Raw genomic sequence first — 12,359 nt, 5'->3', positions numbered from 1 at the left:
TTTTGATTGCGGTTGTTGTCCATATGAACTTTTTTCTTGTGCGTGGGTAATGGAAAGGGCATTGAGGAGATGATCAAACGACCATGCCATCGGCGGGATTGAAGCCCACGAACCAGGCGTTGCTAGCAGACTGAACTGAAGTTTGTAACACTTCTTACCACTAGACAAACCCAGCCGGCTAATTCCGAGAAATGTGATAGAGGCCTATTCAAAAGAAAAACTATTTTTCTACAACTGCTTGTACTTTGTATGAAGCATTTCTTACAAATTTTCATCCTGAAAATTCACATAACACAGTTCATTTTTTAGAAGGAGCCAATGATCTTCTTTACGCTCGCTGCATCATACAATTTTTTTGTGATGCCCACATGGGCAGTTAAGCTCCAGACTTATGCGTGGGTAATGAAAAATATGAGATTTAGGTGGTTTTCGAGCTAACGGGGATATACTTTTACTCATAAATTATAATTAGAAAAATCGGCACAAATGCATGGACACCGTTCCAAAGGGAGTGCAAGCGCATGAATCTCAACTTGACTTATCGATAGTATATCAGTGCACCACAGAAACAACTGCATCCCAAACAAATATTGATCTGCTGTTGGTTTGAACCTGGAATATTAAACATTATAATAAATGCGACCTTAGCTACCTGGTAACTTTGATGGTACATGGTGTCAACATTCTTTATCCTCCTTGGTGTCAACTATAATCTTGGATAACATAACAGATATCACAGTTGAGTGATCCTGTTTGAATTTCCTTCCATATATTTTTTCCAGATAGGCACAATACTTTTTTATATCCTGAGTTTGAATTTCCTTCCATATATTTTTTCCAGATAGAAACAATACAATTCTTATATATTTCCAAATAACAGTCGTTTATATAACCATCCATTAAGCTTAAATGAAAACTAAAAATTCTTATATACTCCTAATCAAGTAGCGGAAATAATAATTTAACTTTAAAATCTGAATAAATAAATATATAAGGTACCTTTATTGAATGAATATTTATATATAGCTGAATAGTCCTACAACTGATTTGCTATTTCTATGTGAACAATGTCCAACCTTCAGCTGGAGACACCTGATTCTACCTGTGAAGACCCATCCTCTCTTATGTCAGAACCCACCTTATGTCGGCCCACTTTCATTTCTATCAATTCTTCCACATCCTTAATTAATTTTATAATCCTCTTTTATCTTCCTCATTGACATCACATTACATTTTCATCCTCCTTCTGTATTATAACAACTTCTCCTTCTTCTTCCCCTCCTCCTACTCTTCCAGTTCCTCATCCTCCTGCATGGAGGATAATGTTATTGGAACATATACAGAGTGTCCCACGAAACGTGTAACAGCCGAAGACCATGGATTCTACTTTAAATTTGCAACAAAAAATGTCCAGTAAAATTTTCTTATATCGACCTTATTTTTCGAGATATTTCAATTTTTTCGAAAAACGTCAATAACTAGAAAACTATCAATCAAAATCTAACTCCAAGGACATGTTTGGAAAGAGCAAGAAATTTACAACAATATTCATATAATTTGTTCTTTTGTTTGAAGTTTTCGAACTTTTTATGAGCTTTCACACTCTTTGAAATTTGGCTTTGAACTCGACGAATGTACTTTTTTACTTTCCTTGCCCTATTACCATAGGTAAGGAAAGTATTGCTTTCCAAAAAAATTTAAGGTAGAATACCCTAATTTCATGTTTTCTATACGTTTCATTACTTTCCTTGCCCTATTACCATATGTAAGGAAAGTATTGCTTTCCAAAAAAATTTAAGGTACCCTAATTTCATGTTTTCTATACGTTTCAAGGTCCCCTGAGTCCAAAAACATGATTTTTGGGTGTTGGTCTGTGTGAACACGATAACTCCATTTCTAATTAACCGATTGACTTGAAATTTTAAACTTAAGGTCCTTATACAATGAGGATCCTACAATAAGAGATTCAATTAAAAATGGCGGATAATGGCTAAAAACCATGTTTTTCACGGTTTTCTCGAAAACGGCTCAAACGATTTTCTTCAAATTTATACCCTAGATAGCTATTTATAAGCCCTATCAACTGACATGAGTCTCATTTCTGGGAAAATTGCAGGAGCTCCGTAATATTCCTGAGAAGAATGAATCTTGTTGAATTTCTATCACGATTTTCTCAAAAATGACTTGACCGATTTTTACTTTCCTTGCCCTATTACCATAGGTAAGGAAAGTATTGCTTTCCGAAAAAAAATTAAGGTACCCCAATTTCTATATGTTTCAAGGTCCCCTGAGTCCAAAAAAGTGGTTTTTGGGTATTGGTCTGTATGTGTGTGTGTATGTGCGTCTGTGTACACGATATCTCATCTCCCAATTAACGGAATGACTTGAAATTTGGAACTGAAGGTCCTTTCCTTATGAGGATCCGATACGAACCATTTCGATCAAATGCAATTCAAGATGGCGGCTGAAATGGCAAAAATGTTGTCAAAAATAGGGTTTTCGAGATTTTCCCAAAAACGGCTCCAACGATTTGGATCAAATTTATACCAAAAATAGTAATTGATAAGCTCTATCAACTGCCACAAGTCTCATATCCGTAAAAATTTAAGGAATTCCGCACCATCTATGCAAAGTTTGATTTTAGATTCCCAATTATCAGGCTTCAGATAAAATTTATACAAAAAATTTTGAGTGGAAAGGATTAAGCATGAAAATCTCTACAATTAATGTTCAGTAACATTTTCACCTAAAATTGAAAATAAGCACGAAATTCGATAAAATGTGATTATTTCAATTGCAAACTGTTGATTCTATTAAATGATTCACTATGAAGAGATGGCAGACCTCGTATGTCTCCAGCGTTATTTTCCTGTCACCAGCTGGCTCAGATCTTTGTTTATAAGTAGACTTGAGATGCGCGTGCACACTAGCGTCAGGTGATCAATTTTCATAACGGCAAGGAAAGTTGTGAGTGCGCCACACCAGATTTTTTTCAAATTCATACTCTGTATATATATAGTTAAATATAATCTCTATTAATTGGCATGAGTTTCCTCCCTGAGAAATTAAAGGGGGTCCACCCCATCCTTGAGAAATTTACTTTGTAACCTCCTTCTCGTGCGTGAGGTAGGTAGGTAGAGCAGTTTATTCAAAAGAACACATGTCGATATTTTATTTGTAAAACAGCTGTTTCGACAACTTTTAAAAAATCCTCAAATTTCATAGTTCAAACAAAGGAAAATGTACTCTGAACACAATCACAATAGTATAATCGTAGTTTTAATTATTTAGCCGCCAATCGGCATAATGTTATTCCCTAAATTATCCTCGTTAATGAGGCGTATAGATCAATGAGCAAGGAAAGTTGTTTGAGTGTACCACACCAGATTTTTTAGAATTATGCTTGATTGCTAGATATTATCTGATAAAGAGTAAACAATTTATTTTCAAAATATATACTGTAAATGTTTTATTAGACTGATAGAAGAACAAATCTTTAGAATTAATATTATGGATTATTAAATACAATAATTTGAATACAACAATAATAACAAATATAAATTGATACAAGGCATTTATGATTTTTTTCTAATCTCAGTCGCTTTATTATTATCTTTAGTCACATTTTAAATAAGAGATTAAGATATTGGTCCAGTCGCACAAAAGCCGGTTTAAAAAAATCAGAGAAGGCTTCTCTAAATGGTTCTCGTGAATTAAATCACGATTTAAATGGATTTTGTGCAACAGGCAGTTAATATTCTAATTCGATTTTTTCAACCACTCCTTACCTACGTCACTATACTTGCTCATCAAATTTATTTATCTATCAATTTTGGATTCTATCACGGACTGTGGTTATTAATGCACTTGGAATTTAATAAATTAAACTTGCAGGCTATGTTTTGAAACTTCCAAATTTATAAGTTACTTGAACAACGAGATTTTCGACTGGGTTGCAGGAATCTTCAGGATTTTTTTTAATATATAGCCTACCTGAAGATGGCAACCCACCCGAAAGATTGGTTGCAGGAATCTTCAGGATTTTTTTTAATATATAGTCTACCTGAAGATGGCAACCCACCCGAAAGATTGGTTGCAGGAATCTTCAGGATTTTTTTCAATATATAGCCTACCTAAAGATGGCAACCCACCCGAAAGATTGGTTGCAGGAATCTTCAGGATTTTTTTCAATATATAGCCTACCTGAAGATGGCAACCCACCTGAAACATTTCCTTGTCTAAGTAACTTATAAACTTGAATGTTGCAAATAGTAGATTCCTCCAATTTATTAAATTTAAAGTGAATTTTTATATTTTAACTCTTCAGACTACTAATTTCTCAACTTCCTATAATGAGTTGATTTTTCTGGTGCGATTAATCAAGTGATTCACTGTCATTCAGATGCTATTTTAATATTTTAATTCAAGCAACCAAGAAGTGTCCCACTTATATTTCAGGATCACTTAAACATAATGCATTATTGTTTTGAATAATAATAGGATTATTTCGACAACAGAAAGAAAAAGGTTGACAGATAAGAGCTACAAATGAGCATCGATAGATGATAAATATAATTTTATGAGAAGTTTGCGACAGAAATTTTTTTATATTGGGATGGCACTTAGGAACTAATGGAGTTTTGACTCATGACTGAGGCAATAGATGAATGTGTATACCGCTAAATTCCAGTGACTCCAAGTTACCAATCTAAAACTTAATTTACAACAAATTATCATTTCAACAAACTAATTTTATACATGCATCACGCATAAATTATATACCGACATCTCAAAGACTATTATAATATGGTAAGTGGTAGAAAATAACATAAATATTGAGTACAATAAAAATTAATTACAAGAAAACATAACATAGAATCAGAAATGTGTACATATGGATAAGCAATATTCTTATCATCATCAAAGAGTACTTGGATGCGCAGTGAAGTTAGTAGAAAGCTTAGTTGAAAGTTTAAAGCTATGGATCATTAAGCTATGGTCAACGGTCACATCCATCAATCATAATTTGTTTCATTCTAGGGAGAGAGGATACTTTCATTATTCCATAGTTCCATTAAGGGCAGTTTGCACAGTCAAAGCTGAAACTGGATTTAATCAGCTGGTGGTTTAAACTCAAAATGAATCATATTATAACAAACAAGACTTGATACGGATTTAATCCAGTTTAAAATAAAATTTAGTTTAAACTGTGACTGTGCAAACGGCCCTTAGAGTTTAAACCACCAGCTGATCCGATTTATATTAAAATAACTGAGAATATGACCAACAAATTGGGTAGTAAGGATGATTGTGAGCAATACAGACAAAACAACACAAGTATTTATAATAATTGTAGTACCTCTCAATTGTAATTGTAGTTTCTCTGGTAATGTGGACGACGAAAAACTTGAAACGAACATTCAGGCTCTTTAGGGGACTCGATAATCTCTTTCTTTTTGAGTCCACCGTTATGCATAGCGGGAACTTTCGGAAGTTGAGGTTGATTTCTTAGAAACGACCTGTTGGAGTTTCTGCTGAGATTGCCGGGAGTGTCGAGCCGAGACATGTTCTCACTGAGATGGCTGATGTCAGGTGACTGGTTGTGTTTCTGCCAGATCTTTTGGAACGGTGTGAGGTTGGTCGGCTTCCGCGACGAGGTGGAGAACCGGCGGCAACTGGAGCCCGGCTCTGGCGTGCTGATGTAGTTGGGAGACACCAACAAGTTCGGTGATTCGTTTCCGATGAGATTTTCGCTGTTGGTGAGATCTTTCAAGATCGAAGTGTTGGCCACTGAGCAGTCATCGATCACAGAGCTGTTTATTGCTAGTTGAGGAAAACCATGTAAAAAAGGTGTTGGGTAAACATTATTGACGCAAGTTACGGGGCGCTATTACACCAGGGATTACACAGTCACCAGAATAAGGTTTACCAGTGGTGTTTTGAGTAATGGCCCTAGTCTAATCAGCGCCATTAGAAATAAATTCCGTGATTTGCTTGGACAAATAATATGACTTAATATGATACTGTTTTTGTGACATATAGTTATATTTATCCATGATAAAGCACTAGAATATTGTCTAAAAATATCACGCATCTATTAAAAAGATACAAACATGTTTTAACACCTGTGGTGTCATCTTTATTGATGATAGTTTCATCTGTTTCCACTGATAATTTCATCATCTTTACTGATGACGTCATAGGTGGTGAAACATGTATGTAGCTTTTTATTAAATTCTTGATATCGTATTTTTAGACAATATTCAAGTGTTTTTTTATTGTTATGCAATGGCTTGAATTTGGATATGGGAGAGCGTCAGTCTATTCCTACTGTCTCTCCCCTCCTGTTAAAGACAAATATGCTGAGTGACCTACTGGCTCAGATCTGGTGTCAGTGTATATGGGTTGCACCTGACAAAGTCTCAAAGTGATGTGTTCACGCACAAACACGTGTTGAACAGGGTATGGCATAATAATTTCCTTTATTCATAATTTGATAAAAATCATTGTAAGAGTAAGGCCCATTTCACACCAAAGCTGGGCCGGGCCGAGCCAAGCGGAATCGGCCGGAGGAGGATCGGCCGAGCGGAATCTGCCTGCGTTCGCATTGAAGCCGATTCACTCAGTATGTTTTCTAGCATTGTAGTAAAAAGTAAATTCGTATGGCTTTTGTTGGTGGGGAGTCCCTTGCGGGAAGGTCCCACCGCCTGAATATATAATTTAAGCTGTCAATGGCCCTTACGACTGTCATACTTCAGCCGGGACCGACAATTTAACGTGCCCATCCGATAACACGGGAGTGATCTGGTTAAAATACTTTTGGTAATGAGAGGGGTTGAACCCGGGATCTCTATGCTGCTACGCAAGCACTCTATCCACTAGACCACGGATCACTCCAGCCTTGTAGTGAGAACTCAATACGTGGGAAGATCGAACTAAACTGGAAGAAGGCAGAATCTGCTTAGCCGAAAACGCTCGAGTTGGGCGTCAAGCCGACTGCACAAATCCGCTTGGCTCGGCCCAGCACCGCTCGGCTCGGCCCGGCGTTGATTTGAATATTCCCTACAAAATCCTGCATTGTTAGCGCGCACGCGGATTCCGCTCGACTCGGCTCGGCTCGGCCCAGCTTTGGTGTGAAACCACACTTGGAAAAGTTATATTTTCAGAATGTAAGTATGTAACTTATTCAAAGTTTTGTTTCATGTAGTTTTGGAGAGTTAATCATGGAGGTGACGTTTCCCTCTGTGAATACACTTGAAGTACCTATTTCTAGTATTTGATATCACCCTTTCATACATTGCATGAGTAATTTTGGCAACTTCCACTTTGTTCTTTAAATCATGGAGTGTCTTCGGACGGTTCACATAGACACGGGATTTCAAAAAACCCAAAGAAAACAATTACACGGGGGCAAATCGAGCCGGTCATTGCAAATCGCCTCTAATTGAGATAAGGCACTCAGGGAAGAGTTCCTTCAAAATAGCCTTTTTGAACGTATGGAAATGAAGGTCTTCATAAAGAATCCTCCTCACAGAACAATCGGAAAGGTTAGACTCATATTTACGTGCTGAATGCATTAAAGATTGAAAAATTGAAGTTCTCACTGTCCCAATATTTTTACGTGATTTAATGGGCCGTGGAACTGTAGATCTTCGTTTTGTTGTACTAACTGTTTTCCTAAGCGTAAGTAACCCACAAAGCAATTTGTAAGTTAGAATATTTATTCATTAATCTGTATTATTTTATGTCAAATAAATGAATTGATTCCTTATCTGGAACACGAGCCAACGGGGCTAAATTAAACCGACTCCGAAAGCCGTGCTGTGCTGCAGCTACTGAACAGCCACAGCCACTCGAAAAGTGGGCCTCAGTGGCGATCACAGTGTTCCAACGCATGATGAAGACGGCACTGTGCTAAAACAAAACTTTGAAACCACGCCTCTCAAAAGTGACTACTAGCACTCTGCTATGCCATTTACTAAATGAATAGTGCTCATTTCAAAAATTAAAATTATGATGCCACACCTTGTACAAATACGTACGACAAATCCCGGATTTATTGTAATGGATTGTTCATACTGGGTACGACTTGGACGCACATGTAATTCCTACATTCCTCATCGATATAATGGGATTTTTCGAATATGTTTGTTGCAAGACAACTCAATTCAATTTTCATTCAATCCTTGACCAGTCTTTATGGATAGATTTCGTCACAGAAATTAAAAAATAAACGTTCATAAAATTTACAAAACTATCGAGATGGCATGTCAGAGAGACAAATAAAACGAGTGATCTCCTCTTCACCCAAGGAGAGTGGAAGTTTGAGGAGTTTATCTCAAAGCACAGTTTTAAATTGTTATCTTACAATGCATGGACACACAATGGGAGCCTGTTGAATATTTTCAGGGTGCGAATTGGGAAACTGGAATTGTGATCTGGCCAATCGCAATTGAGGCAGTTCTACATTATCACGTCTTCTAGTAAAATACTCATGAACCTGGCCTCTCACTTTAAATTTATGTAGCTGTTCTTTTAGAAGCACTAACGAGGTAAGCAGGTACTGAATGAAGACTGTGAGGATCCGCAGTTCTTTGAACAATGGCCGGCAATGCTCCAGGTATGGTATATACGACAGAATGTCGTATTAACTGTCGCTGCAACCTAGTTGCAGTTGGTTATGGAGATACGTTGCAGCAGACTAGCTGCAACTTACAACAGCTCCCCAACACAGGATATAAAATTCCTCAATGGCCTTCCTGAGGAGATAGAAGGCAAACCGAACTCTAGGTTCCACACAATTGTGAAGAAAAACTCCTTGAAAGGCCACTCAACACACTATTCAAGATGGATTCAAGATGGCAGCAGATGAAGTGAACGAATGGAATTGTGGTGTGTGCTCAAAAGTAGTAAAAAATAGTGATAATGCTATTATTTGTGATGGGTTTTCCGCCAATTGGTACCATATAAAATGTGTAAAGATATCTTCAATCGATTACCGAAAGATACAGGATCTTGGCAGCAAGATTAAGTTGTACTGCGATACGTGTAATTTGAAGGTTAGGAATGCAATCTTGAACTTGAACTGTACGAGTGATTCTATTACTATAGCAGACAATGGTGAACCTGTACGACTTAATGTAATTCTTGATGAGCTCAACAAGATAAGTGAAAAACTATCTCCATTTATGTAAAAGAGTGGAAATTGTAGAAAATTTCCAAACTGTAACACAGAAGCCCATACCAACAGGGCTACAAGTTGTGACTTAAATCGACAAGCCACTGCAGGACAAGCATAAATTTTCAGTAGCTAACAATTGTGATGGTGTTCAATGTGAACTCAATAGCTCAGTTTCTTGTAATAAAGAAAAGTCTGACTAGGGTCTCTTTTTTGGGGGGAGATCTAGCACTTCCAAAACATGAATGCACTCCATTTTAAATGTATGTGACAGAAATTTTTGAAACTGCCTATCTGGAAATCCCAGTCCTTGGCATCGACTTCCAGTATTAAAGTGGTAAATATAAAAAAATTGAAAAACATAAGATAAAACAGATAGCACATCATAAAGGATACTTTACAGGTGATACAGGTGAAAAGTTGTCCTGAATAGGCATTGAAAAAGGAACGTAGTCTGGTTTATTCCTCAACCTGGATTCCATAACATTGATATTATCAATTAATTTCTTCATAAAATCATTCACAGCGTCAATGTCGCCTTGTATTTCTTCTAAATCTTCTGTTTCCTCTTTGATGAATGGTTCGATGTTCTCCTAGAGAAAGAACACAAAATAACGTTTATTAATAATTTGATAAATTTAAGAAAATTCTAAATATTTTAAAATTAAAAATAAATTGAAATAATTCAAGATCTAAAATTGTTTGTACCTGAGATTTAATTAGGTAAAAACTTGTTTTCAAAAAATTATTAGAGCGTGCCAGGGAAAGTGTACCGTACCGTACACGAAAGTCCTGCCTTTTTATGCTAATAATATAAATTTAAGTGCTGTACAATATTTTTTTTAATAAATTGATTGGGATAGGTTTTTTAATTGTAAGGTAAGGAGCACTCAACAAAATAAATGTACATAAATCTAGTCATTGTATGGAGCCATACCTCACCAAGAATTTGAATTTTTGACAATTGGTCCTACATATTGATACCGTAAGCCATTAGAATTAGTACGGAAGAGCTTAGGCCTTCTAGGACATGAATAATAAATGTCTTAAAATATGTGCCTTAACAGTTTTGTCTGAACATTACGCTAATGTGCAAGGTTGCTCAAGTATGTAATAAAAATAGTAATGAATTATTATTTTGCAACTTCATTATAAGCAGACTAACATTATGTTTCAAATCTTGTTAGAACTGTATCGGATTGGCATAACATGCAGCATACACAGGCAACTCTTATCATTTTCAAATTAATTGATGAATTTTGATGCAACACAATGAATGTTGTCATAAAAAAATTATACAGATTACTTACCAGCAGATCTTTCATTTCATTTTCCAACTTCTCAATTGTTTTCTCACATAATGCTGCTGATTTTGAAGTGACTACTCCCAGACTATATGGATTAGCAAGTTTATTTTCAAGATGTTCAATACCTTCATCAATCCTTTTTCCTAGTTCACGAAGATTTTCAAAATGATTACTCATTTTATACAATTTAAACTAGTGAAATAAAAAGACAACTAATTCACAAAAAACAAAGATAGGCCTAAGCATAGATAACAAGAACAAGTCTAAATTTTTGGTTAGAGAAATAGGCGGGAACAGGGAAACTTTTGAACGAAACAAAATGTAATGTTGCCAACATTGAGGGAAAGTACTGAATTCTTTTTATTTCAAAAAATGACAGCAATGAATTCACCATTGCAAGAAGTTTACGGAGTCAATATTCCTCATAAAAATAACTCTATTTTGATATCATGCATTCTATCTTGAAAAAGTTCTGTAAAATCAACTGTTTTTAAACACATTCTGTCTTATACAGATTCGTTTTTGATTGCTCGTTTAAAGAGTACTAGATGTTATAGTATACAAAAAAAAGTTTCATGAATAGTGTGTTTATTGATCCATTTCATTGATACTGCTCATTAATGAACAGTACAATTCATTTCCTCAATCAAAATAATATCATATTTTTATTCATTTTATTGTTAAATGATGAATAGTGAAATTTGAGTTTCGGTCAACTTTTACAACGTAGAATTATTTTCCCAAAGACCATGAACATTTCCAGGCTAACTGCATCCAAGATGAAAAATGTGAAGCATAGTATTGTAATAGAACTTTGAATGTTTCTTAATTCGATTGAGAGCATTCATATCTATATTATTCATCCAAAATACTTTTTTTAAGCAAAATAATACAAATTCTAACATGACACATCATATGGACAGATCAGAACAGCTGTTTGAACAGACGAACTATCAGCTGGCAAGCACAAGTGGCAAATCAAGCATCAAGTTCATGCCATCTTGTGATTGTAAATGTTTTGTCATTATTTTATGTGTAATTTGTTTACGTTTTTAGTTTTTTTATAATACGGTAAAATACTAATCTAGAATAAAATGTTCGCATAGTTGTATAACATTATGTCGAATATGTTATTTGTTTAATATTGCAGTACCGTTCAACGGTGGGTCACGGTCCAAATTCTAGTCAATCATTTTTTCAACGAGCATCTGTAAGTAAAGGAAAACATTATACTAAACAAATTTATCCTCGTGTCCATCTTAAAAGTATTACGTAATCAATTTAATAGTTTTTGATTTTCTTTTCTAGAAATACTTTATGTTTTTCCATAAAATCTTATAAAATTTATGCAGCTTCGACCTCATTTATAATGAAATAGCAACTGATTTTTACAAAATAATTGTATTTACATTTAGGTGTCACCAATTACCACATATTCCTTGAAAAATTCAGTTTCTATTTTTACTTTTATAGGCAGTACATTAAAGTCTGGAAGTCTGGAGATTCATAATAATTCTTGCCTTATCAACAAACGGGTCTATAGTAAGGTCCACGTTATAATGACAGTATTTGATCAACTTTGGTTTTGCTATCCTTGTCTATAATTTGACAAAGCCGGTGTTACTATCCTTTTCTAGGTCCACAACGATGCCAATTATGTTTTTGACAGTGTAGAATTATAATTAATCAATGCAGAGAATCGGCATCGCTATTCTCCTATCTTTATCTACTGCCATTATAACGTGGACCTCACTATAGTTTAGGGGATCCAGTTTATGAACTCATACAATGTTCTCCATTTGTTCCAATTCTCCTTTTTTTTATTTCTTTCAATTATTGAAATTACTGAACATGCAGAAAAAATGTTTGATAGC

General features: G+C 35.2%; 2 protein-coding genes across 7 annotated transcripts in view; one reads left to right on the top strand and one right to left on the bottom strand.

The window, feature by feature from the left end:
* Positions 1–3,425: 3,425 nt before the first annotated feature.
* LOC111064296 lies at positions 3,426–10,782 on the bottom strand. Of its 4 annotated transcripts, none has more exons than XR_005571859.1 (4): positions 10,489–10,782; positions 9,575–9,771; positions 4,064–5,813; positions 3,426–3,993 (listed from the first exon to the last, which is right to left on the bottom strand). XR_005571859.1 is itself a non-coding variant. In XM_022352006.2 (3 exons), the coding sequence occupies exons 1-3, from the start codon at positions 10,660–10,662 to the stop codon at positions 5,363–5,365; spliced, it is 822 nt and encodes a 273-aa protein (XP_022207698.2). In that variant the 5' UTR covers positions 10,663–10,782; the 3' UTR covers positions 3,426–5,362. The 4 variants fall into 4 exon arrangements, 2 of the variants coding, with proteins under 2 accessions (XP_022207698.2, XP_039289128.1); XR_005571860.1 differs by having other exon boundaries at positions 4,204–5,813; XM_022352006.2 differs by having other exon boundaries at positions 3,426–5,813.
* A 659-nt stretch (positions 10,783–11,441) lies between these two features.
* LOC111064291 (rab-like protein 6) overlaps positions 11,442–12,359 on the top strand; it is a 31,871-nt gene continuing 30,953 nt past the window's right edge. For all 3 annotated transcript variants that reach the window (XR_005571858.1, XM_039433193.1, XM_039433192.1), the window contains exon 1: positions 11,442–11,695. The gene's annotated coding sequence lies outside the window, so the exon portion shown is untranslated. The remainder of the gene's footprint in view (positions 11,696–12,359) is intronic.

This window comes from Nilaparvata lugens, chromosome 7, assembly GCF_014356525.2.
Source record: "Nilaparvata lugens isolate BPH chromosome 7, ASM1435652v1, whole genome shotgun sequence".
Taxonomy (NCBI): Eukaryota; Metazoa; Arthropoda; class Insecta; order Hemiptera; family Delphacidae; genus Nilaparvata; species Nilaparvata lugens.
The sequence above is the reverse complement of the archived record's forward strand: the minus strand, read 5'-3'. Positions and strand labels throughout refer to the sequence as shown.